Genomic DNA, 25946 nt, shown 5'->3' on the forward strand with positions numbered 1-25946 from the left:
TGGCCCCAAACCCAGGAATAATTAAGGGAAAGTCAAGATGGGGGTGTTAGAACAGCTCAGTTCACTGTTACAATTTTTCTTACTGATAAAATTTTTGCAAAGACAGTTTCAGTACAATGACAGGAAGACAATCCCAGAAGCATGAATTAGTTTTTCCAAATATTATTATGCCATACGTGTTGGTACTTCATAGTAATTCATTTAACACACATCCATCATTTACAATGTTACAGGTCTACAGTTATTATACAGATCCCCTGGGCACCTGAATTTCTCTTAGTGCCCCTTATTTATACCAGGAAGCCCTTCTGATTCTCCCTGGCTGGTTAAAGTCTACCTGCTATGTATGAGCCATCAGAGCAGTTGGCATGTTATCTTTGGTGACACTGGTCATATTTTACTGAATCACATGTTTATAACTCTCTTTTGTAAGATAGTAAGTGAGGCAAAGGAAAGTGCTGGGGGTCCTGTTTGCCACTGGACCCTATAGCCTGGCACCTGCTAACTGTTTAATCAGGATCGCTTGAATAAATACATAATTGAATAAACGAAGTTAATCTAATTACCTTGATGAATGTTAAGAGGTCCCTTGAACCCTGGCTTGAGTGCCTCTGTTTCTTTTATACCTGACAGGGCATTTTTCTTCACTGTGCTCTTTTACATTGACTGTGAAATCCGTCTAAAACTCTTAAAGCTCCATTTCCCTTAAACGACTCCTCCCTTTTATAGCTCGTCAAATGCTATTTATCATTGAGGGGTCAGATTCAGAAGACCCCCTGTGTGGACTCTAAGGCAGTTTGTGGGAAAGTTGAACTATATTGCTTTAAAGAAAACCCACACCAATTAATTAATTACATCCCTCTGTTCTTAGCTTAAATGTCACTTCCCAGAGAAGCATTTCCAAAAGTTGAATTCAGATCCTCCTATTAAAATGTTTCATTGCAGCCTTTACATTGTCTTCTTGGCACATGTCACAATTTTTAATTAATTTACAATTTCATACTTATTTGAGGATTATTCCTTCATTTCCTTTTTTTTTTTTCCTTTGTTACCACTACTTGATGAGCCCTGAGAGGGTAACAGCCATGTTTTTTTGTTCTCTTTGTGTCCCCAGGACCTAATACAATGACCTATACATGGTAAGGGCTTAATATATATTTGTTGAAGGAAGGAAGGATTAGTTCAGAGCAATATAATCATGAAAAAGGTTTAAACTAGGGGTCAATTCCAATTTTGCCACTAGCTCCTTGAGAGGTGTTACATAGTCAATGTGTGTTTTTTATTTTGCCTGCCAGAGGCTGAAAGACTTCTGTGTCTGAGGAATTTCCAACATGTTGTTCCTTGCTTAGAGTGGGAGGAGAAGCATTGTGCCTCTTAATTTAAAAGATGCTGAAAAGATCAGCCACTCATTTCCCAGAATTCCCCTACAGCTATGGACTTGGGCACCAGCCCTCAATGTGTCCCAGGAAGTAATGATATGGCCTCTAGGGGCAGGGAATTCTTTCCTGAGGCCATGGCCACAGCAGCAGTGGTTTCTGCATCAGAACCAGTTCTGTCACAGCTTTGGGTAGCATTTCTCTCTGCTTGATCTCAGTAGAAACTGCAGTTTCCCAGTGTTACTTTATGTTAACCAGTATCATTTAAATAAATGTATTTTCTGCCTCACTCACCCATAGTCAATTTCTGTTGCTTGCAACTCAGCGTCTTGATGAATTAAACCTAGAGCAAATCATTTAATCTTCCTGGGCGTTAGTTTTCTCATCTGTGAAAGAAAGTAGAGGAAGAGAATGAAATGATATCTCAGTTACCTTCTAAACTCCATGTGTCTATGAAAATGACTAGATTTGTTCAATTGTTTAAAGGTCTTTGGCAATAGCTATTGTTACTAAAACCACATGGCCTTCCAACTTGAGTATTTGTTCCTCTCCAAGCCGCATATCCTCACTTCAAGGGTTTTGGGCCATCTATAACCAATAGTGAAATCTCTCCTGTTTTGTTGAACCAGATACTTGTAAGTTATTTTCTGTTCTTTAAGCCAGCCACTGCCTAGTCAGGAAATATTGTGTTCAGTTTTGGACCAAAACCCCAAAACACAGATGCATAGAGTGACATGACCTAATTTGCCGCCTCTCTTTTCAGTTGCAGTTTTTGCTTGTTTATAGAGTAGTGGTATTTTAAGATTCGAGAAAATTGCAATTGGGAAGTGTGAAATTCTTGTTTTTCTTTTCTTGATTTTTTTTGAAGTATGAATTCATGTTTATTGCTTAGATCACAACCAGGATTCACAGATGGAAGGTACACCAAAGATGTCAGAAATTTTTTCTTTACAAGTTTATGGAGGAAGGTTTAGGATGGTTGACCTTCATTATCATTCTGTGGATAAAATAGAAAGAAGGAAGAAATTCCAACTAGACACACTCAAAGCTGTCAAATTACTTAATTTCTTAAAAGGTAATGTGAAAGCTAAGTGAGTGTCACCACTCTTATTTGTGTGTGTTTGAGAAGGAACCAAAGAAGGTAGGTCACAGTTGTCAAGATCCCTCCCTTCCTGCTTGTCACTGGTAGAGTCACTCAGTGACAGGTGGCTCTTATACAGGGAAGGTAGTAGTCCCATAACGGGAATTACTGTCTTTTAATATTATTTTCTTACTGGTTGGAATCAAATCCATATACTTGCTAGCTAGACCCAAGCTAGAAAAACAAAATCTTGTCACCCGCATGCTCCCGTCAATTGCGCTGTCTCCTGAAGCAGACAGGATGCACATTCTTCCTGTTCCCTAATGCATAGAGGTGATCTCTCCTGGGAACATTATCTCACTCTAGCCACTGAAATATCTTTGCTATCCCCAGTCTAATTGGTTCTGTAATGCGATTCAATCTTGTTATTGACGGGGAACTTACTTCATCTCTTTGGCCCTCTTTTTCAACCTTACTTTCACATCAATTCTATATCTTCCTCTCATCTATTTTATTATTCCAGGTAGTATGCAGCTTCAAGTGTTAGCTGAAGTCTTATTTGCATCTGAGCAAAGGAGCCTGGAGAGAGGAGCTGGGCACCCCCTCTGAAATAGTTGTTCCTAGAAAATCAGCGATTCTGCCCCACTCACACTGGTCAGTGGGGCTGAACCACGACTAGTATCACGGAGTTACTCAGAGTATCTCCATGCCAATGACTCTTCCCACTATTCCACACTGCCTCAGCACATTGAAAGGAGGGAAACTCCTTCTTAGAAACCTTACCTGCTGGAATGCTTCAGATGTATTAGACCCAGAGGCATAGCCTTGGAGAATTTACTTTCAACCACATTATTCTATTATTGCTTTAATTGGTTAATTAATTGGAATTGAGCAATTACGGACAACACTGCTTTTGTGACACAATACCAGCTTGAATTGGTGCTAGAAACTGGCTATATCCCTTGGTCCTCTACAGCATGATGTACTTAAAATGAACTGGGTTGCAGATGTGTGATTCTTTTGTAGAAGCTAAACACGTACCCTGTGAATTTCCACCCACAAAAATTGTCTAATTTAGGATTTGAAGTCTTACTGCTTTTCCAGTGACCCAAAAAGGCAGTGATAAAAGTGAAGTAATTAAAAAAAATAAACAACTTAGAAAAAGTTGATGGGTACAGGAGCCTGTGTTAGAACTGGCTTAATAATATCTGGAATAGAGATTTTAGAAAATAAAAATTAAGACACATTTAGAATTGAGGAAAGTCAAAAACAGACTGATGAAAAGATTAAATGTATTCCAAGCTGAGTAGAAAGTGTTGACAAAAATGGAGTGTAACATGAAAGTTTTGAAAACTTTCGTGGCCTATATCTTGAAATAGTTTTTACATTTAAATGTTTAATATTTTGTGGAGTATATTTTAAAATGAAAATGTTATAGAAAGTGAATGTCCCTTATATTAACTTTGTATTCACTTCAGAAACATAAATAACATTGCGTAGTACTTTTTAGATCTAGCCTTTTATCCCTCTTTCGGCTTTAAACTCAATTTCTAAGTCTTTCAATTTAAAGTATTTAGATTTATTCTAATCCCAGAAAAACCACAGTGATTCATTTGCTATGTGTTTGTAAAACTGCAGTATATTTAATTCTTCTATGTCCTTTTAAGAAGGATAACATAATGCAAATGTTTTAAGTCTTTCCTGTTCCCCAATTGCACACACTTCTAAAAGTAGAAAACACGTAAAATGTAGAAAATATTATGGACTAAGTGCTAATCTATTTTTTGTCAATGACTTTGGCAGCAACACAGAAAACAGCTTTTGGGATACTGTGAACTCATCATATGACTCACCAAAGAAGCAAAGATGGAGCTATGTTAAGTCCCTAGACATCTGCTAAAGCAAGCTTTATTTCTATAGTCAGTGTTTATTTGGGGATTTAGAAAAAGAAGGCCCTCACTGTGAGCCTTGAGGCATCCATTCCATTTACAAGCAAAAGTCACACAGACATAACCAAATAAAAATTTCTTCTGGGTAAGCTTTGTAGAAAGATAGAAAAGCAAGTCCAATGGGAGAGCTGCATGTGTACACTGGAACTTGACAGGTTAACTGTTAAGCACAGGTGACAGTTTGGCCAAGAACTGAAAGCAAGGTTGCAGGTCATGCAGCAGATCTGGGCTCACCTGATTCATTTCCTGGGGATTCAGATTCTCTATTTGCAAAATGGAGCAAAATTTATATTATTAAGGGTTTTTGTGTGTGCATGCTGCAGTTAATGTGCAGAGATAAGTTCTGAAATTCTTGGGTGGAACTTTAGAACCTGAGACTTTAGGGCAGATTTTCCATGTTTCATTCTTATACACCCCACAGAGGTGGGTTTCCAGGGCAAACACACCCCATAGACAGGCTGTTCCATAGGCCAAGTAGACCGGAGGCTGTGGAGCATTTCTTGCTTACCACTAAAGCGTACTGAGATGCACGTGCACACATATGACCTTGTTATGGGAAAAACACATCCAATCAACTGTCTAAAACAATAAAGGCATTCACAAATAGTGTTGCTTTAATTATTACTAATAAAACATTGTATGTTTCACTCCTTATCATTGATTCTCTAGAACTTGTCATGACCCTGATGTTGGGAATTGTTATTTTGCTTCTTAAAGTGGGGGATGGGAGTAAAAGGAAGTGATACCCGGCATAGCTGCATCCTTACTCAGAGATTATAGGAAAGTCCAATTTTCCTGGAACTTTATAAAATCCCCAAGGTGGGTTTGATCAAGATCTTTTGAGTCATGTGCTGCTCTCTATTCCTATTATCGTAGCCAGGAATGTGTAGTCCTCTGCTTGGTCAGACTTGGGTCATGTGATGCCCATGATGTCAGCTTCATAAAGCAGCCTAGCAGGTTGAGGGGTGCTGGTGATGCTAAGGTAGAAGAGATACACTGGGAAGGTAGAAACAAAGGTAAAACAAACAAACAAACAATCCCCCGCCCCAAACAAATAGATGTCTACTGTGCAGAAGACTGATTTGAATGTAGATTTCAAATTTATTTTACGGAAGGAATATCCTAGTAGATAACAGTGTGTAAAGATACTTTGAAGTTAGTGTACGCTTTTTCAATTAGGGCCTGAAATAGCACAAGTTTTAAATAAAAACCAAAGTTTTGATTGCATTTGTTAGTCTCAATACTCTAATTTCTGATTTCTTCTTTAGACTCTTGCCCAATCAAACCTGCCAAGAGTAGAAATTCTACATGGGCAGGGATGTGTCTGCTTTGTTTATTGCTTTATCCTTCACACAAAGCATGTAGAAGCTTGTTGATTGAATGAATAAACAATGATCTTTCTACCTTCTATTTTTTTCTGTGCCATTTTCCTCTACAAGCTAATCCTCCTAAGCAGAGCTCTCATCATATTTCCTGCTCAAAAACCTACCAGTGTCTCAAATAATATAGAATTAAGGGCAAGCTCATAATGCCATACAAAACCCTGAATCTTTCTTTCCTGCCTCATTTCCCTTTGTTGCTTTCTCATACCACAGTGAATAGCTCACTGGTTCCTATACTGACCTCCCACATTCCTGTCTATGCCTTTACTTTGTTTCACCACTATTTCTTTATTTCTACTTGTCAAGGTGCATGTCCTCTTTGAAACTTTCCTCGATACGCTGGGCGCAATGGCTCATGCCTGTAATCCCAGCACTTTGGGAGGCTGAGGTGGGTGGATCACCTAAGGTCAGGAGTTCGAGACCACCCTGGCCAACATGGTGAAACCCTATCTCTACAAAAATAGAAAAATTAGCCAGGCATGATGGTGCACACCTGTAATCACAGCTACTCGTGAGGCTGAGGCAGGAGAATCTCTTGAACCTGGCAGGCAGAGGTTGCAGTGAGCGAAGATCACAACACTGCACTCCACCCTGGGCAACAAGAGTGAAACTTCGTCTCAAAAAACAAACTCCCCAATTTGCCCAATAGGATGTACATGTGTCTTCCTCTGAGCTGCCACTTAAATCATATTCAGCCTTGTACTGTAGTTATTTGTATTCTAGAGGGATACAACTCAGGCTCTAGGTTTTACTGGTATTACCCCACAGCACTAGGCATAGTGTCTTACACAAAGACTTGTTGAAAAGAGTTTGTTGAAGTGAGATGATGTATAGGGGTCAGGTAGGTAGTTACACAGCACTAATTAGGACCACATTATTAAAGGGACTGAATTGCAGATGGTGAGAGACTTGTGAGGGTGTTTTAAACCCTATCACTAATTATTCTTTGGTCTGAAAATAAAGAGGTCCTGAAGGTGATTATAATTTTGTGAGAGTGAAAAGTGTTTTCTGGAAAAGTATTGTTCTATAAAACTGTACCACTTTTGCTGAATCTCAGTGACTTATTTTACATTATGTACCCAGTGATTTCCACTATCTGAGCCTCAAACCTGAGAAAAATTTGAGTCAAAAGAAATAACATTTAATAGCAATTTCTGAAAATGCAAATTAGAATTTCAAACTAGGGCAGAGTTTCTGTTTCCTGAGGTGAATATGGATGATGATTTAAAATTTCATCAAGGTTGGCCGGGCGCAGTGGCTCAAGCCTCTAATCCCAGCACTTTGGGAGGCCGAGACTGGAGGATCACGAGGTCAGGAGATCGAGACCATCCTGGCTAACATGGTGAAACCCCGTCTCTACTAAAAAATACAAAAAACTAGCCGGGCGTGGTGGCGGGCCCCTGTAGTCCCAGCTACTCAGGAGGCTGAGGCAGGAGAATGGCGTTAACCCGGGAGGTGGAGCTTGCAGTGAGCTGAGATCGTGCCACTGCACTCCAGCCTGGGTGACAGAGCGAGACTCCATCTCAAAAAAAAAAAAAAATGTCATCAAGGTGAATATATTTTCCATCGAGTTTTTAAGTGAATGTGGGTTGAGAAGTCCAGAAATATGATTTCCTGCCACATGGAGGCATAATCTGACAGCTATTTGAGGGTTATATTTTGGGTCTTTGGCTACATTCAAATTCTAGAGTGGAAACTAGATAGGATGTGGTAAATGGGATAAAAAATTGTAATCACTTCTTTTGGCTGAACTTCGCAGAAGTCCATATGAAATGATTGATATAGACAAAGTAAATGAAAACAATGACAGACTTTCTTGGGTGTGAGAGGTGACCTCATCCTTCTCCGTACCCATCGTTTCAGACTCATGTCCTTTACCAGCTGTCTTGATTCTTTTCTCTGTTGCTTTCCCTCGTCAGGTAGCGATGTTGATTTGTGCTGGATTCCTGATTGCCTGGATTCCTTATGCAGTGGTGTCTGTGTGGTCAGCTTTTGGAAGGCCAGACTCCATTCCCATACAGCTCTCTGTGGTGCCAACCCTACTTGCAAAATCTGCAGCGATGTACAATCCCATCATCTACCAAGTTATTGATTACAAATTTGCCTGTTGCCAAACTGGTGGTTTGAAAGCAACCAAGAAGAAGTCTCTGGAAGGCTTCAGGTAAAACTTCAGAAGCTGGAAATGAATTACACTCTCTTTGTTTCAAAATCCGGCAGGGTTCAAGCTCCTCAGATGTGCTGTCTTCTCAGGGTTAAAGCTCATCTCCTAGGAGTAGTGTAGGAAGGACTTTATTTTCTGTTTATCAAAGATCCTGAAATCAAGTGATCAGCTATGTAGAGGTTATATGACATGGATAGATAGTGAGAATTGATTCTGTTTTCGATTCTGGAGCAACTAAGATACAGAGATGTGTCCATCTGAGCAACAACCACTGTTTATCCATGGCTCGTAAGTTGCATATCTGGGACCAAATCCATTTTATTCCAAGAGTACTATTTCACATGGCTTTGATCTCACAATAGAATGATTCTCTTGTTTGGCACATAACTACCACTAACTAAGGGCATAAAAGTTGGGCAGGCAGAGGAAGGAAGGGGAGAAGGGAGATGACATTTCTGCTGTGTGCCAGGTTTCTTTTATTTTATTTTCACAAGAGCCTTGGGTTATTCTCTTTCTTTGTCAGAAGAAGAAATTGAGGTTCAAGTAAGGTTAAAGTTAAGCAAGCTGCCCATGTTTAAACAGCCAGAAAGTAGCAGAGGAGGAATTCAAATTCAAGTCTGCTGGGTTTCAAAATGTATGCTCCTTGGTTGATACTGTTTGTGCTACACAATGAAAAAAGTTTGGGAATCCAGCACCATTTTTCCTAAAGACCCAAAAAGCTCAGGGTGAGTACAGACTTGGGGGTTATTGGTGGTCTTCTGTGTCCACTTAGGGCCAGTATTAGCAGTAAAAAGTGGAACAGGCACCTGAATTCATGGTCTGAGGTGAGAGGTGTTGATAGGGCCCCTGGTTTCAGTGCTTTTTGTTCTTATTTACTTGATTTTTAGATATTTTTCAATACTTTTTCCCTTGAGTAAGTAAGGGACAGTGGAAAAAAAGTAGAACTAGCTATGAGAAGATGTGGGTTTTGTCTTGTTCTTTCACTGTGCCTGAGCAAGTGACATATATTTTGGACCTTAGGTTCCTCACAACGGATCAAACGAAAAGATGACAAAAAGGCACAAATAAAAGGTAGCATTATCATTATTGCTGTGGTACAGGGGAAGAGACACACAATTTGAAGATAGAAGACCAGTATTTAATGTTCGACTGTTTACAATATGTTTACAATAGCTCTATATCGTTGAACAAATTAACAACATAGAGCCAGAAATGGAATAAACAGTAATAATACCCATCTCCTGAAGTTGTAAGAATTAAGCAAAACTGATGTGTGGAAAGATCTAAGGGATAATTGTTAGTAGTGCTTTCATATTTTTTGGTGGTTGCTGCCTTTGCTGTTGAATTGAACAGTTAAAACCAAGTGCTAAAACGCATCTCTTTCTGAAGTAGTAACACTATGTCCTCATCAGCTATTGATATTTTGTTACAAATGCAGATGGAGAGAATAATTTTAATAGAGCAGTTGTGGGAGAAAGTAATGGCACACTTCTTCATCTGAAGGAGATGGGAGTTTGACAGGCATGACTGCAAGCAAATTTCACGTACCTCATAATTTTGCCTCAGACTGCCTCTGTGTTCTGTACATTCACTCACAACCGTGAGCAAGCCATAAATATTCAATACTCAACTTTGGGAAGAGGGAAATTTATGTGGGAGAAAGTGACTTAGGGCCACAGACCTTTGGGAAAATCAGTCAGGCAAGAGACAGCTCGGTTCACTGGTTCCTATTAGCCGTTTATACGAAATACATCAATTACTCTGCTAGAGAAGGACAGGGCTATTTCTTTTCTCTAGAGGGTCAGCTTTCAGGGGAAAAAGCAGGTGGTAGAGTCGAAGCAGTGAAGAGCCCTTAGGTGCTAGAGGTTGAAGCCTCTTTGTGGAAGGAATGCTGAAGAGATATTGAGTCGCAGATTTTAGAAGGGGCAGCTTCAGAGAAGAGCTGAAGGGTGGATGGTAGCCACCAGACGTTTCTTTATATCTTTACAAAGAAGCCAGAAAGAAACCTTGTTTCTCTTTGTTGTTATTAAGAAGCTATGGAAGTGAGTAATGTGCGGGTCTGCAGAGCAAGGTTAAGCGATGTGAAGCTAGTTTAGAATTATTGCACATACCAAAACAAGTGAATTAAACTAGATTAATCAATATCCTTGTTCTTTTCTTTTCTGAGGCCTGAAATATTTTTGCTTGTAAGGGGACACCCTCTTGGGAAATACTTTGAAATCAAATAATAAAGCTAATGTATTGAATATGGGATTGTGGAAATAAATTTTGGGTAATTTTAACAGTCTATTACAAGCGAAACTCATTTTTTCCTCCTGAATTGAATCCCCTGAGATTTTGGTAGAAGTTGGTGAACCAAAGGAAACAAATGTGGCCAAGAACTCTTTCTGGAATGTTATTCTTTTATCCAGATGTAGTCTCCCATATTTTGTAAACAGCACTTCTCCACCCTGGCTGTGTAATGGAGACACCTGGGGAACTTTGAAAAATGACTGCTCCCTGGGCCCCATCTGTCGAGATTTGGCTTTGTCTGGATTGGTCCTGAGCTTCCATTGTTTAATTGTTTACCTCTCCCAGATGATTATCTTGTACATTGTTGAAAGCTAACGAACCAGAGGCTAAGAAAGGAAGACACTGGCAGTACAGCTCATGGAATCATAGGCCTTTGCCGACCCGGAGACAAGTGAGGGCACCTATGGTCAGTGACAGGGGAAAGAGGCTTCAGATGCTAGGCCTATCTCAGATGGAGAAGAAATGTTTAAAAGGCACTGGGGGTTCAAACATTTGGTTGGGGGTGTGCAGTGAAGGATGGAGTCATTTGCATTCCTGGTATTGAGTGAAGATAACAAGGGAGAACAAAGCCGCAAACTCTGGCATTGTTATCATAATCAAACCTCCCCTGACCACCTTGGCTTGCAATGCTGTCTTATAAAGAACACTCCTTCAGTGGGTGAATCACAAGGCCTAGTTGAGTGCAGGTAGGTGTACAATTAATTGTGTTCTAGAAAACAGGAAACTCATGATGGCACAGGAAATGTGCCCTAAATGAGTGGCTTGTTTTTGGAAAACTCTGCTCAAATAATTCCTTGACTTTGAATATTCCAAATTGAATTATTATTTTCTATCTGTTGCTAATTCAAGATTTCTGCACGTAATCCTCATGGTAGTCGAGTTTGACATATACATAGGTATGTATATGTACGTATGTATTTGTGTGTGTGTATATGTATATATTAAATTGCGTTTTTCTTCTCCTGTATCTAGGCTGCACACCGTAACCACAGTCAGGAAGTCCTCTGCTGTGCTGGAGATTCACGAAGAGGTATGAAGATGGATACGGCATCAGTATGGACACACTATTCACTTATTTGCCTCTTCACTGCTGTAAACATTTGATTGTGGCCACACTTTTGTCTTTATATTATATTTTTATATTTTGTATAGTTTTCCTCAAGCCAGGGGTTGCTGGGAAATTCCAATGGCTAAATGGAAACTAGATTACAGGATACTAATTTAAGGAATATTATCAGGATGAGCGTCCCTGGAACTTTCTTTTCATGTACTTTAAAACCTGTTGTCATGCCAAACAGAATTGAGTGTGATATAGTGAGGAAAATGTTGAGAAATTTTATGTATTAGGGGGTTATTTAATTTTATTATATCATTGTCATTATTATTTCTTCATGTCGGGTTAGGGAGGCAGTTTCTGGGGCTCATTTAGGTGGACGATCATATATGTTGGACCATGGCTGTTTGGTAGGTACTTTGGTTCTCACAGCCATTTTTCATGCTGGGGGAGGTTCACACTCTGATGGCAGTCATTCCACAAAGGAGTCCTCTGGGGAAATCAGTTTTGCCTTAAATCACTAATGGAAAACTCTCCTGTATCTCCAAATTTAAAGACAACAGTAATTTCCGCTGATGATAATTTTACCCACGTGGGTTTTCTCATTAAGTTCTACTTACTAAAATCATGGATGTAACAGGGCATTATGAGTTGTAATTGCTTAAGTAGTGAATTTAGTGAAGATAGCTATTTGGAAGTGTTATTTCTTCTCTTTGTTCTTTGTTAGCTTGTTATTTCTTTTGTTCATTCTTTTTTTAAACAAACACCTTTTGAGGCAGATAGGTAAAGAGATGTAGATATGAATGAGATAGAGTGATTTCAAAGACAGATTCCTGCCCTTTAAAAGCTACTGAAAGGAGAAGGCATGTAGATACTATGTCCAAATAGGTTTTCTACTCGTTGTCTATTATCTTTTCTCCTAATCTGATAAGCAGGGCCATCTACATTGCAGTTCTTTTAATTAAATGACTAGACAGGTGTTCTCTATGCTTCTCTATTCCACCCACCTCCCCTTCTGCTATGAACTTAAGCCTTGCTCATCAATTGTGATTCTGCCTTTCTGGTAGCTGCCAGCAAGAACAGTGAAAAGGGGAAGAGGGTGGTCCCTCTCATGCCACTGATAACCTCTCCACTCCTTCCACTTGAAGGTTTATAGAGAATCATACCCTCCTCCAAGGCTCAACCTCAGTACATGGCACCTTCAGTTCCTTTGTCTTTGTTCTTCGTCAGTCAAGGGTGTGGGATGAGGAATGACTTGATAGGTGTCATTGGTTTAAGATACATGCCAAATAAATGTTGGAAAAACATGCTCTATGATCAAAACAACAACAACAACGACAAGAAGCAACAACTCTGCTTGGGGCTTATGACTGCCTATCAAAGTCTGGAGAAAAGAAGAGGCAGAATTTTCATTAGACTAGAAAGGCAAGGAACTTTTCGGCAAATGTGTAAATTATAGAGGTGTGAGAGTGTGTGGCACTTCAGATGGAGGTGGACACAGCTGTAAAGCACGGTCAGGTTTGCACTCCTCCTCTGTGCCCTTTGGCAAGTTTGAAAGATGAGGATAATAACAATAGTGTCACAGGGTCATTGTGAGACTTATGAAATAGTATCCACATAAGTCACTTAGCACTATGCCGGTGACAGAGAAGCATCCCTGTGTACTAACAACTGCTCTTATTATTATTAAGGCGAGTGGTGGTGGTCAGAAGTGGAGCTGGGAGTGGCAGTCTGGCAGGAGCCAAATCAGACTCCAAAGGCCTTGTTGTTTATGCTGTTATATGGATTTTATCATGAAGGTGATAGGGAGACCATTCGTGATTTTAGGCTGGGGAAGAGAGACCAGTCTGGTGGCAGTGTGGAAGGTGGATTGTCTGCATGAGAGTGGGGAATCAAGAGTAGAGGTCAGCAGACCAGTTAAGAGGCTTTATAAAAAAAATTGCAACTTATGAGAACCTGAATTAAAAAATGGCACTAAAAATGAAGATGAAAATTTAGGTTTAAAATATTTTGAAAAGTGACAAAAAAGTGGTAATTGATTACATGGATGAATAAGAGTTGAAGATAACTTGGGGCCATCTGTTTAGGAAATAATGTAGATATTGGTGTTTACAGAGGGGAAAAATACAGGAGAGCGAGTGGGATGGGGGAGAGAGTGAATTATATTTAGAACATGTTGAACGTGGAGCATTTGCAACATAGGTAAAGATATTCAAAATAGGTAGTTAAAAATAATCTAAAGTCATACTGAATGATATATAGATTATATCATTATATCATTATAACGATATAATTATAGATTATAGAGTTGCAGAGTGAAGCAGGTAGGACAAGAATGCTAAAAGAGAAATTGCTGGTTTTAAATGACCTGAAGAAAGTGAAGTGAAGGAGATTTTTTTCCTTCTTCTTCTTTTTTGTGGGGGGATGATTATGGAAGTGGATGATGGATGGTGGTGCAGGTAGGAAAAGGAGAAAAGAACACTCAGGTTGGTGTAGATTTGTCTGGAAGGTGGAATTTAACATTAACATTGTACAAACGTTCCTGAAAACAGGTACTTTAACTGTTTAGCTAGAATATGGTCTTTAACATGGCTTTATAAATGCATGTATAAGAAAAATTGGCATAGTGAAAAGGAAAAAAAGAGTTTAAATTGTAGGAGCTTTGGAGGAGATCCTAGAGTTAATGTCTGCTATCAATTTGAAAAATATGATTTAAGTCCTCCATGCTTTGGTACTACATTGTTTTGGGTAATACTCTGAGAGCTGGGAGGCACCAGAATTGATAGAGATGTGGTTCTTGGGGTAGAATGGAGGAAGAAAAAGCAAGGAGTCTTTGAAGTTTGGCTCATGTACACCAGACTGTCAGTGGATAATTTCCTGAGTGGGTTTTATTTCCCCAGTGGCTTCCAATGATTGGAGAAAGCTCTGTACAGTCCTCAAACATATCTGCAAATTCAATTTTAGCTTAAAAAAAGATATATTGCATTTTATGTCTGGGAGCATTATGAGAAAGACTGCAAAATCCTTGAGCTTGTAGCGATGCCTGTTCTCCTTTGGGTTTTCATAACTGGTCTAGTGCCTGATGCATAAAGGACACTTGGAAAGTTAATGGTTGAAATCAAACAAGTAATGACTTGGGGGAGATATGGAAACATGGGCTAGAATATTAAATCAAGAATGTAAAATCCTGGATCCCTGGACTTTCATTTAAACATGGCCTATCTTGTTAACAAATAAATGAGTAAATAAATTTGTAAAATGGAAATTGAGAGTAGAAATGCCCTACTAACTTGAAAAGTTGGATTTCAAGAATCATAATAAAATATAAATATATTTTAAGTTCCTCCAAGTAGAATGAAGCACTAAGAATATATTTCACAGTAAAATCCAAGTTTTCGACTTTTAGAAATGTAATTGTCTTGAGAATCAAGCATTATGCTTATTTAGTACTGAAATGGTAACTACCGAAATCTGTCTCATTTAATTTCCCACCACTGCCTTTAATGACCTTTAGCAACATGAGCCACAAGTCTACGAATAGAAATGCTTCTCCATTAAGTTAGTGCAAATGAGGGAGAAAAGACAAGGAAAGGAGGGGGAAAGAGGAAGAGTCAGAGCTAGCTGATGAGTAGGCTGCTGCGGGGATCAATGATGCCGGCATAATGAAATGTCTTGAAGGCTGCCAAAACGTCAGAGAACATTATATATAGATTGAAAATATATGTCATTAAAGAAAAAAGGTTAGCAGAGATAGCATCAGTCTTTGATTCAATAACTAATTTTGTAGAGAGGGAGCCAGACCTCATTGTCCAGGAGGTCAAAGGGTTGACCATTCTGTTATCATGGGGCAAAAGGCAATAAATATAAGACCCCACAGGGGATTTGCTAAGAAAACACATTTAAGGGCATGCCCTCAGTCAGTACAGACTTTGCTCAAAGCCTCATGCTATTGGTGGATGCCGTATTGTAAAATCCCTGGTCACCACTGTGACCCTCAATGATTTTTAAATGATTTAACCTTCAACATATTTGTTCATCAGGTTATGGGACTACGTGGGATATATTCTAAAAATACTTTAAGAGATTTGAATCAAACCATTATCGTTTAAACTGATTTTCTCAATTCCTTTGAACCTTCTTTCCTTAGCCTGACAAATATACCCTCACATGCACCACGAGGTCTGGAATAGACAGACAACTATTACTTAAAACATATGTGAGAGAAAAAATTCTTTCAGGTATACATGGGCTTTGTTAGTTTTGTTTTAGTTTGGTTTTAATATTGGCCAAATCTACATAGGCAAATACTGCATTCACTCATTCAGCTTTGCACTCAGGCACTTCTAAGCACCTGCAGTATACACTGTCCTGAATGTTTGGAAGATACAAAAGAAGGGGACAATGTGTTTTTAGTTCCTTAGGGATTTGAGGGTTTTGGCAAAGTTTTGACCTTTCTATATATTGTAAATACCTTTAAGTGTGGTAGTTTTTAGATGAAGACCTATAGGTTTACTTTGATGACAGAAACTGCAAAATATCAGGAGAAGTCCTGGGAATTGATTTGCATATGTCTCTGTTCCCCTGATGAGGAGAGAACTGTGGGGCTTTTGCAAGGTCTTCTAGCGCAGAATTCAATCATTGCCAGGCCAATGTTCTCCTGTTATCTCTGGGTGTTTGAATGTTTGGTTCAAGCAAGGGAAAATTTCTTGAGTCAGTTTTCTTCTTCAGGATACAGCAAAATGGAGCTGGCCAAGTGATTTGGGGCAGTGTGGATTAGAACATTTTCTTCTAAACAGTACCTAGAGCATTGGAGGCACAGCGTAGAAGTTCAGAGTAGTTTCAGAATTAGCAGATCTGATCTCAAACTCAGGTGCTGTCATTTACCAGCTGTGTAGGCAAATTACTTGATCTCTCAGTGTCCTTGGTTGTCCTCATTGTGGAATAGGGACAGTCTCATCTCATTAGGATTTGTTGTGATTCATGTATCATCTGTAAGATTCTCAGGACAGTTCTGGCCCATTGAAAATATAAGATAAAAGGAAACTATTGTTACCATCACTATTAGAGGAAATAGGTAATTATTCCAAGTGGGTTTTGTAGTGATAGGAGTGAATCCTGTTCTTGAGGAGGTAGGAGGACATTTCTTAATATGTCTGGTCACCATAGATCTGGGAGATGTCCAATCTGTTTGTGATACCCAAGCTCTGGGTCTGCAGACTACATTTTGGGTAACAAGGATTTAAACCACTCTATATACAACAACATCATACGCAGATATTAATGAGTTTAAACCCCAGATGGGCCTCCAAAATGGAATCTTCTCTGCTTTCAATACACTTTTATGTATTTAAAGTCAGAATTAGAGGTCTCGATAATTGAGAATTTCTGTAACTGGCATGAAGCTCAGTGAGAATTTCTGTTTCTGCCTGCATTCCAGAAAAAATCTATGGTAAGGAGTTGTGTTCCCATCTCAGCAAACTGTCTAGGGGAAGGCTGAATTCTGAGATGACAGCCTCCAGTGGAACACTAGGGACAAAGGCCCAGTAACCTCTTCAAGAAACCAGGGAAGGGGAAAATGAAGCTCTTGGGTGAGTCAGCATTTCTTTGCATACAGCTATGTTAGGATTGACTACTTAGAGCTAATTTGTTCAGAAAGAAGGATATTTTCCTTAATACCAAGAGTTACACTTATCTAAGTATTTTCTACTTTGAAAGTGGCATTCACTTCCAATAGCCACCCGATCCACATATATATACACCCAAAGAATAAAATCTAATTTGTTAGAGGGGGAAAAAAGCACCTAATATATTTGAAAAATGAGCCAAATTCGTCAGCAAGCATGTGGGATTTATTCAAACTGCTCAGAATAGATCTGAATCTACACATTCTGACATTCCATCCATGTAGAAGCAAAGCCATGTGTGAGACCAGGCTGATAAAATGACTTAAATGATTGGAAGTGAAGAAGAATAATAGCATTGAAGCAGCAAGTTACTCACGACATTTCCAGAGAGTGGAGAATCAGGCACTCTTCTCTAAATATAGGACTGGGCCTGAACATTGTACAAACACTTCCAAGCTAGTGTTTTGTAGAAACTCACTGCCAGTGGGGATTTGGCAGGGCATTCATCCAGAGGATAATCTCAATCTGCAGTTGAGCCTGTGTGTGGGGCACAGATGAGGCTCTTAGCTCAGGATGGCGATGAAACCACACACTCCACAAAGATGATGTCTCTCCAAAGCGTGGGAAAGTGTTCCAAGGTGAGAGATGACCCTATCCACCTCTTTTGAGCTATTTTCGGTATTGTTAGATGAGGTACCTGGGCAGGCATGGAAAATCAGCAGTCAGGTCAGCTGGGAGCTGGGATATTATGTAGACTTCACTGTAAGAAATGACTGGCTCAAAGGTGTTCATGACAAGGGTTTAAAGCAACTGGAGTGTATTGAGGCTGAGCAAATATGGTGGAAAGGAGAGGGAGAGTGGAGGCAATGTGAGTGTCTGAGATGGTTAATAAGCAAGAGAATTTCCTGTCTCATTCTGGGTTGCAGCAGCTACTGCTGGTCCAAGCCTTGCAAACGAAGACAGGCATTTAGAAGATCTAATAAGCTGAGGACTGTGTGGGCAGAGGAGAGCAACAACTTCTTCTAGACAAACCCTGCCAAAAAAAATATGCTTGCAAAAGTTGGTACAAAAAGGAGGCAGGTGTGGCTTCTTTAATTTTTTTTTTTTTAATTATTTTTAGCTCCTGGAGCAAATATCAGAAGTGGTTAAGTAACTGTACTTGTAATTTAGCAGCACAATAAGAATCACAACAAGAATATGTGACTGTTGTACTCACCCCAGGAAATCCTAAATTTCCTGAGTAGTGGCATCAGTGCCATGACTTGCTGGTCAGAAATCTCTAAGTAATTCTGAAAATTAGGAATATTATATATATATTACAGTATAATTAGAAATATATATATACATTACAATATAAGTAGAAATGTGATACTGGAGAGGAGAAAGGGAGTAATTTATTCCACATTCAGTAGTTTAGTGCCTCGGTTTCATTCAGTGTTAGCAGAATTTAATTTAATTTAATTTAATACAATTATTAATTAACAGTTCATCATTCACTATAAATGATTTTCACATGAACGAAACCATTTGCATTAGTCAGGCTGCTGCTGTTGCGGGCATGTTTCCCATTATAGTGTCTTATAGGTTTTTCAATTTAAGTTCTGTGCTTCAGAATGGTTGAAATTATAGGGTAAGCGATATTATTCCAGAAAATACCCTGCTGGTTTTATTTCTAATGCAAACATAAGTGAGGAGTGGGAAGAAATATTCTGAGGTAGTGAGTCTTAGATGTCAGCTCACTCTGTATTGATTCCAATTAATACAAATAGGTAAAATGTGTTCTCATTATAGTGAGAACATGATTAAAGTTGGAAACTTGAGTTATTTTCTGGGAAGCAAATTCCTTCAAGCAAAATAATAAAAGCTACAATATTAAGTTTAACATACGCCAAGCATTGGTTTTATGTAAGAGTCAGCATACTACAGCCCTGTGGCCAAATCTGGCCCACTGCCTGTTTTTGTAAATAAAGTTTTAATGGAACACAACCATGCCCACTTGTTTACATATTGTCTATAGCCGCTTCTCCTTTCGAGTAGAGAGAGAGAGAGAGAGAGAGAGAGAGAGAGAGAGACTGTCAGTTTTGCAAAACCTAAAATAGGAACTTTCTGGCCTTTATGGGAAAACTTTGCTGAAGTCTGCTCTACTTTTTTTACTTGTTTTAACAGCCCTAGGGGTTATTCTTTGTCCCCTATCAGGAAACTGAGGCACAGAGAATTTATGCAGCCTGCTCAAAATTACACAGCCTGTCAGTGGAAGAGCTGGGATTCCAGTTTTCTCAGTCTGCCTCTGAAGCCTGTGACTCTGAGTACTTTGCTATATGGTTGACCTATTTATTCTGTATTTAGATTTCTTCTTTCATCTCGCTTGATTTAAACTCCCACTCTAGGTCTCTTACAATAATTCTATTTCCTTGCTTGATTTACACTTGAGATGAGTAATTAGAGCTGATTTCTATTCCTCTTGAGGGAGTCAGGAGGTCCTAGACCAAGCGCACCAAATCCTAACTTGGTTTATGGGATAAGGGAACCAGTTGTATGGGGGTGTGATAGCATCTGAGGATAAATTCCAACAGACATTATTTATTGAGTGTTTCCTATATAGGATGCAAGGCAAAAAATAAGGCATGCTCCTTATATGAAAATAGATCACGGTGTGGTGGAAAAACAAAGAAGAAAGTACAGTTGACTCTTGAACAATGTGGGGTTTAGGGGCACTGATCAGCCATGCAGTTGAAAACCTGCCTATAACTCTGGACTCTCCCAAAACTTAACTATTAATGGCCTACTGTTGACCAGAGGCCTCACCAAGAACAGAAACAGTCGATTAACACATATTTTTTATGTTACATGTATTATATACTGTATTCTTACAATACAATAAGCTAGAGAAAATATTAAGAAAATCATAGAAAAGAGAAAATATATTTATCGTTCATTAAATGGAAGTGAATCATCATAAAGCTTTTATCCATATTGTCTTCACATTGAGTAGGCTGAGGAGGTAGAGGAGGAGTTGGTCTTGCTGCATCAGGTATGGCAGAGGCAGAAGTGGTGGAGGAAGTGGAAGGGGAGGCAGGCGAGGCAGGCACACTTGGTTTAACTTTTGTTTCTTTAAAAATCCACGTATATAAGTGAACCTGTGCAATTCAAACCAGTGTTGTTCAAGGGTCAGCTGTAGATGGTCTCACTACCTTGTGGGGAATGCTATGACAAAAGCTGCACAGGGAGGGCTCTCCTAAGCCACACGGGTGTGGGAGGGGATGGAGCCCAGGGACGTTGCTGAAAGACGCAATCCCCGATGCAAGTTGGTCAGAAAAAAATTCTAGGAGGGTCTTCAAAACCAGAGAGAGCTTTGTGAGGAAGAGCACACTGAATGTCTTGGCACAGCATTATTCTGGAGGCTCTGAGAAGTTGGGTAAGAGACAGAAAGGAGTCAATTCACTAAGGTCTTTGAACACTGATATCATCATGGTCAATAATTTTCACTGTTTCCAGTTGACTGTGGGAAAAATATGTGAGCAATTTGAGTACATGTAAATTGTTTTAAGATTTTTACTTTAAATCCTATAGTTTCAGGCCAATGTTGTCCTTGTTCTCATCAAAATGTAGCATTCGAAGTACCTATTTAGGGTTGCATGGGATGCTTGGTTAAAATGTAAATCATTGGGCCCCACTCACACCTCATACATCTGACTGTCTGTGGAACAGTGGTTACAAATCTGCATTTAAGAAATGTAGGTGAGGCCGGGCATGGTGGCTCACACCTGTAATCCCAGCACTTTGGGAGGCCAAGGTGGGCAGATCACGTGGTCAGGAGTTCAAGGGCAGCCTGGTCAGTACGGCAAAACCCCGTCTCTACTAAAAATATAAAAATTAGTTGGGTGTGGTGGCACGCACCTGTAGTCCCACCTACTTGGGAGACTGAGGCAGGAGAATCGCTTGAACCTAGAAGGCAGAGGTTGCAGCAAGCCGAGATCACGCCACTGCCCTCCAGATCACGCCACTGCTCTCCAGTGAGACTCCGTTTCAAAAAAAAAAAAAAAAAAGTAGGTGATTCTTATTCCAGGTGACTCTTATACACTCCACAATTTGAGAAACATTGAAGGATAGTTTTAAGAAGAAATCGGGGGAAAAATACATCCATACAAGGTCTGTTAAATGTCTGAATGCTGGTACCTGGGCTGCAGAGAGAGGGTAATTAGATTTTGGAAGTACTTTGGAAATAAACATGGATGAGAGTTTGTTATTAATTGAATGTGGATGGTGGCTAGCAAGAAGAAAGGAAATGCCTTTCCTTATTGAAAAAAATATGACTTAGGCTATTGACATGAGATAGAGAATATTTTCCTCACACCCAAAACTGTACTCTTCCTATCTTTTCTACTAGATTAATTTAGATTTTTGCTCAATAAATTCCCCAGTTTTTACTCTGAAATGAAACATGCCAGCCACTTTGGAAATGGATGCCCAGTTTAGTTCCATAGAAACTCAAAGGCATGTCCAGAGTAGTAGGTTGGAATTTGTATTTCTTGAGATGAAGAGGCTGGTATGTAACAGGGTGTGTTTGAAATTGTCTTGCCAAATGAGAGTGCTGTGGAGTCTGGCAAGAAGGGCAGTGTAGTTCTAGTACAGAGTCTGTTCTGTAGGCAGATTGGCCATGAGAGCTAATAAAAATTTGTTCATGAATGAACATCATTAGAGTATTTTTTTATATTGTAAAAAAATGTTATTTGGTTGATTGTTTTTATCCTGCCACACTTATGTTGTTCAAATCCTCCAAACGACATCTTCCGTCTTCACAGCTCCACAAGCTAATCTGTTCTAGATAATCCAAAAGTAGGATATGACTTTCCTCTCCTGTTTTCGAAGGACACACCTTTGAGGAGGATACGGTTTGCCTTGGCTGCTCTGAATAACACAAGAAAATAGCATAAAATCCTGCTGTGATCCCAGCGAAGCCCCAAGCCACATACTTGTTGAAAGGAACATAACTAAGACAGTCATCAGAACTGAATTCTGACTCTGGTTAGTTATGTGGCCTTGACCCAATGTGTGACTGCATATTGATGTAGACTGAGACACAAATTTAAACCTCAGGAAGCTTATACTTAAACAGAAAAGACAGAGTCAGGGGTTGGAGAGAGAGTCTGGCTTCAACAAGGAAGCACTATTTGGGCAAAAACTTAAAGAACAGATTAAGTTGTCAGGCATAGAAGGAGGCGGAGGGACATAACTGGAAGCCCTAGCAGAGTCATACCTGGAAGACAGACACAAGTTTATATTGGATGGATTGAAGGGTATGTAAGGAGAAGATACCTGCCTGTCAGGGGAGACACCACGATTCCTAAGATTGCTTTCCCAGGGCAAGGCTTATCCATTGCAAGTTGGATGTACTGACCCCTGAGACACCTCCAAATATGGGAAACTCTACTGCAGAATTTGTGGTAGTGTGGGACTGTGTTCATGCTCTCCTCTGGTAAAAAAAAAAAAAAAATCTTAAAAAATGAAAAAGAAGGGTGTATGGGAGAAAATTAGGCAGTATAGGTGAGTAGGGAGAAGATCCTGCAAGGCCTTACAGGTTAGTCTTTGGAGGTTGCATTTCATTCTAGGCGATGCTTAGGAGTAGAAGACAAGGACATGTATTGGGAAACTTTGGAGATTCTATAGGTAAGAAAGGACCCTGAACTAGAATTGCAGCCATTAGAACATCCAGGAAGGGAACAGGGCAGGATGCACCTGGAAAGAGGACTCTGCATGTTCTGGGAGAAGCCATCTCAGTGACAACGTCCATTGCAATCCCGGTTCTTTTGGTGTGTGTATGGTATGTTTAGGCTCTGAATTTAGTTTTGGACTTTCTCCACTTACCGGCTGTGTGCCTCACCCTAAAACTCAATTTTTTCTTCTCTACAGTGGGAATAACAAATGTTCTGGTTGTGAAGAGTGCATCCGAAGTGCTTACACAGCGTCTGGCACATGCAGAGAAATTAGCTTACAAATGTTATGTTTCTGACTTCCCGCCTCCACTCCACTCACCCTGTCAGGAAAAAATTATTCACAAGGAATATCAAAACAATGATGCACCCTAGGAGTATCCAAGTATCTTAGCTGAGTTATCTCACTCTAGTATAGTGGCAGAGTTACAACTAGAGAGTGCTAGAAACCCACGCTTTCAGCATCCTGCAGTGCACACCTCAGTCTAGTGAGTAAGGACCTCACTTTCTTCTGAACTGGGGCTTGTGAACGCTAGCCTGGAAAGCCTGATTCAAGGAGATCAGGCTGTGTCTCTAACTGGAGCAGCTACACTCCACATCTGTAATTTGATTTGTTCTATTGCAGATGATGTACTGGGCAGAGGTGAGTGTGGATTGGTGAAAATCTGTTTTTATGACTGGCAAAGCAGTGCAGGGGGTCTTTTTACTGATAAGAAGCATCATCAGGAGAGTTTGTCCCTGATGCCTTTACCACAGCATCTGAGCCGCTCTCAAGTTTTTCCAGGCCAGCTCCAGTTTCAGTGAGGATAGTGTGGGCTTTCTATGCCCCGAATATTCTTGCTACAGTTAATATGTAGGTTACTGCCCCAGCCCAGCTGCAAGTTCCCAGATGTGAATTCCATGTGGGCAGAAACTGTACGGTTCTTGAAATTGAATTATTTCATTGTTTTTTTTTTGTTTTTGTTTTTGTTTTTGTTTTTCTGCTTAAAGCTCCTTGGGATGCTTCCTCTTAAACTCTTAAAAGTCTTTGAAGAATAAGAGGTTAAGCTAGGACAATTTGAATCTATTATTTGTTTTTTTTTGTAAAAATGAGATCAAAATTATCCCCATAATTCCATAAATTAGCTTTTTACCTTCTTTCTTTTTACTTTTTTGGAAACTATACAACAGAAACAAAGTGAGAAGACTCTACCTTAATTTTAAAGGTAACTCTTACGTAAAAAAGAAAGTCATTATGTCAGGCCAGGGGGAGAGCGGAAAGGGGAACTTTAGAGAATGGAAACAAACTTAAGCATCTTGTAAATTTTGAGTGAATTGTGAACACATAATGAATGAATGAGAAGGGCCGGCCAGGAGTCTGTGAAATGGTCCAGCTGGGAGATGCCTAATGCATAAACACAAATCTTGGTGACAGGTAGGTTAGCTATCTGTGAACTTTCTAAAGGTTAAATAAACAACAATAGGATTTTGTTAATGTGCCAAAGTGAGTTTAAACCATGAAAGACATGATGCAAATATGCAAGTACCTTTAATTGGGCATAATAAAAAGTAATGAGGTATGGTTAAAATAATTACATTAGGAACAAGAGAGAAGTTAGGGAGAATTTTTGTCTAAAAAGCCAAAAAGTGACAGTTGATTTTGTTGTTATCAGGAGAGAGAATTTTCTTAATATAATAAATTAGGTACTTTGGCAAGTGAAATGGGTTCTAGGCCAATTGCAAGTCCCTTTGGGTTCCCTGGCAGCTAGAAACCTTGGCATTCCCAAAAGACAGCTTCAGTTAAAATGACAGATGAACCCAAGTCTTCAAGTCAAAACTACTGTTGTACCACATCTATTGAATGTTTGGTGATTCAAGTCTCTGTTATTCAGGAACTGATTCTGTTTTTCCTCCTGTCAAAACCTTCGGTTGATTTTGACTGTAGTAGCATATCTGGCAGGAATATGAGAGAAAAAAATTAAGTTAAAAATATAATTTCTATTCCATTATTATTATTATTTTTTCTGTAAAAGCCTTTATGGGGAAGAAGGGAAGAAAGTTGAGATTATGAGTAGAGATGATACTCGCCTTTGGATGACCCGGCTGGGTTCGCCTTTGACTGCCATCACCACAGGTGACCTCATTAGGCTCCGAAGTGTGAGAAGAGCTTCACTGCCAAGTTAGTGAAAGAAACAGATCATTTACTTTTGCTTGAGTGGGTCTGTAGACCTTGGGAGATTAGCCATTTCTCTTAGAGTTTGGTGTATGTATTAAGACACAGCATGTATGCAGGTATATATAATACATATATATGTGTATACACATATATATATATATTTCTGGTTTGTTTAATATCTTTTTAAAAATTTTAATGGAATTTTTCAAACATGTACAAAAGAGAAAGAATCCTATGATGAACTCCCATGTACCCATCATCCAGCTTCAACAGTGATCCTATTGTGGTTCATGTTGACACTCATCCACTTCTTTCTCTTCCCATCTCTCCCCATTTTTTTGAGACAAATGAGATCCTGGGATTTCATGAAAATATTATGAATATCTGATTTGTGAGAACAAGATTTCCCAAAGCATGATCCCCAGAAACCTAGTCCTGCAAAGCCACTACAAAAATGAAGTGTTCTAATCTCCAAACATTTTAGGCAAATGTTAGATATCATCTCTCTTTTTTGAAGAGTTGTCCCATGTGTGAATACATTAATGGTTCTTCACCTAAGAATGCATTTAAAGCAGTGTCTTCCAAACTTAATTGAGTCTGGAATTCTTTATTTCCAGGAGAGTCTATTTACATTGTGAGGAAGAAATGTTAAGAGACAGTATTTACCACATTGGCCAGGTACTCACTATGTGTCAGGTTTGCTGTTAAATGCTTTTTATGGGCATTACTTCATTTAATCCTTATAACAATCCTGTGAGGTGAGATTGACAGATGAATATATTACCCCGTTTTCAGATGAATAAATTGAAGCTCAGAAATAGAAAATAACTTGGCAAAGGTCACATCAGGGGCAAGATTTTCTCCAAGGTCTGAATGACCCTTGAACCTGAGTTCCCAACCCTCATGCTATGCAGTTGGAGAAGGGATATTAACAATATCTGATGACATGAGCATCCTCTGTGGCTTTAATGTATTCCACTTTCTGATTTGAAAGGCACTGAGAAGTTTATATAAGACAATAGAGGTGAGAATAATCTAAAAGGTACAAAACAACTTTTGTACATTCTATCATCTAAAAGGTACAAAACAATTTTTTTCTATGGAAGTAGAAAATATTATGAATCAATAATGTTGTACTCCTATTTTCTTATGCTAACAAGG

General features: G+C 39.3%; 1 protein-coding gene and 1 non-coding gene across 2 annotated transcripts in view; both read left to right on the forward strand.

The window, feature by feature from the left end:
* Positions 1-25261, forward strand: part of OPN5 (opsin 5) — a 44232-nt gene extending 18971 nt beyond the window's left edge. Inside the window, exons 5-7 of the mRNA XM_050789020.1 lie at positions 7708-7949; positions 11214-11271; positions 22830-25261. Of these exons, the coding sequence (XP_050644977.1) occupies positions 7708-7949; positions 11214-11271; positions 22830-22838 (309 nt within the window). The 3' untranslated portion in view covers positions 22839-25261. The remainder of the gene's footprint in view (positions 1-7707; positions 7950-11213; positions 11272-22829) is intronic.
* Positions 22232-22395, forward strand: LOC126954122 (U1 spliceosomal RNA). The gene has a single exon (XR_007725557.1). It is a non-coding gene; the product is annotated as a U1 spliceosomal RNA (small nuclear RNA).
* Positions 25262-25946: the final 685 nt, after the last annotated feature.

The sequence above is a fragment of the Macaca thibetana genome, chromosome 4 (genome assembly GCF_024542745.1).
Source record: "Macaca thibetana thibetana isolate TM-01 chromosome 4, ASM2454274v1, whole genome shotgun sequence".
Classification (NCBI taxonomy): domain Eukaryota; kingdom Metazoa; phylum Chordata; class Mammalia; order Primates; family Cercopithecidae; genus Macaca; species Macaca thibetana.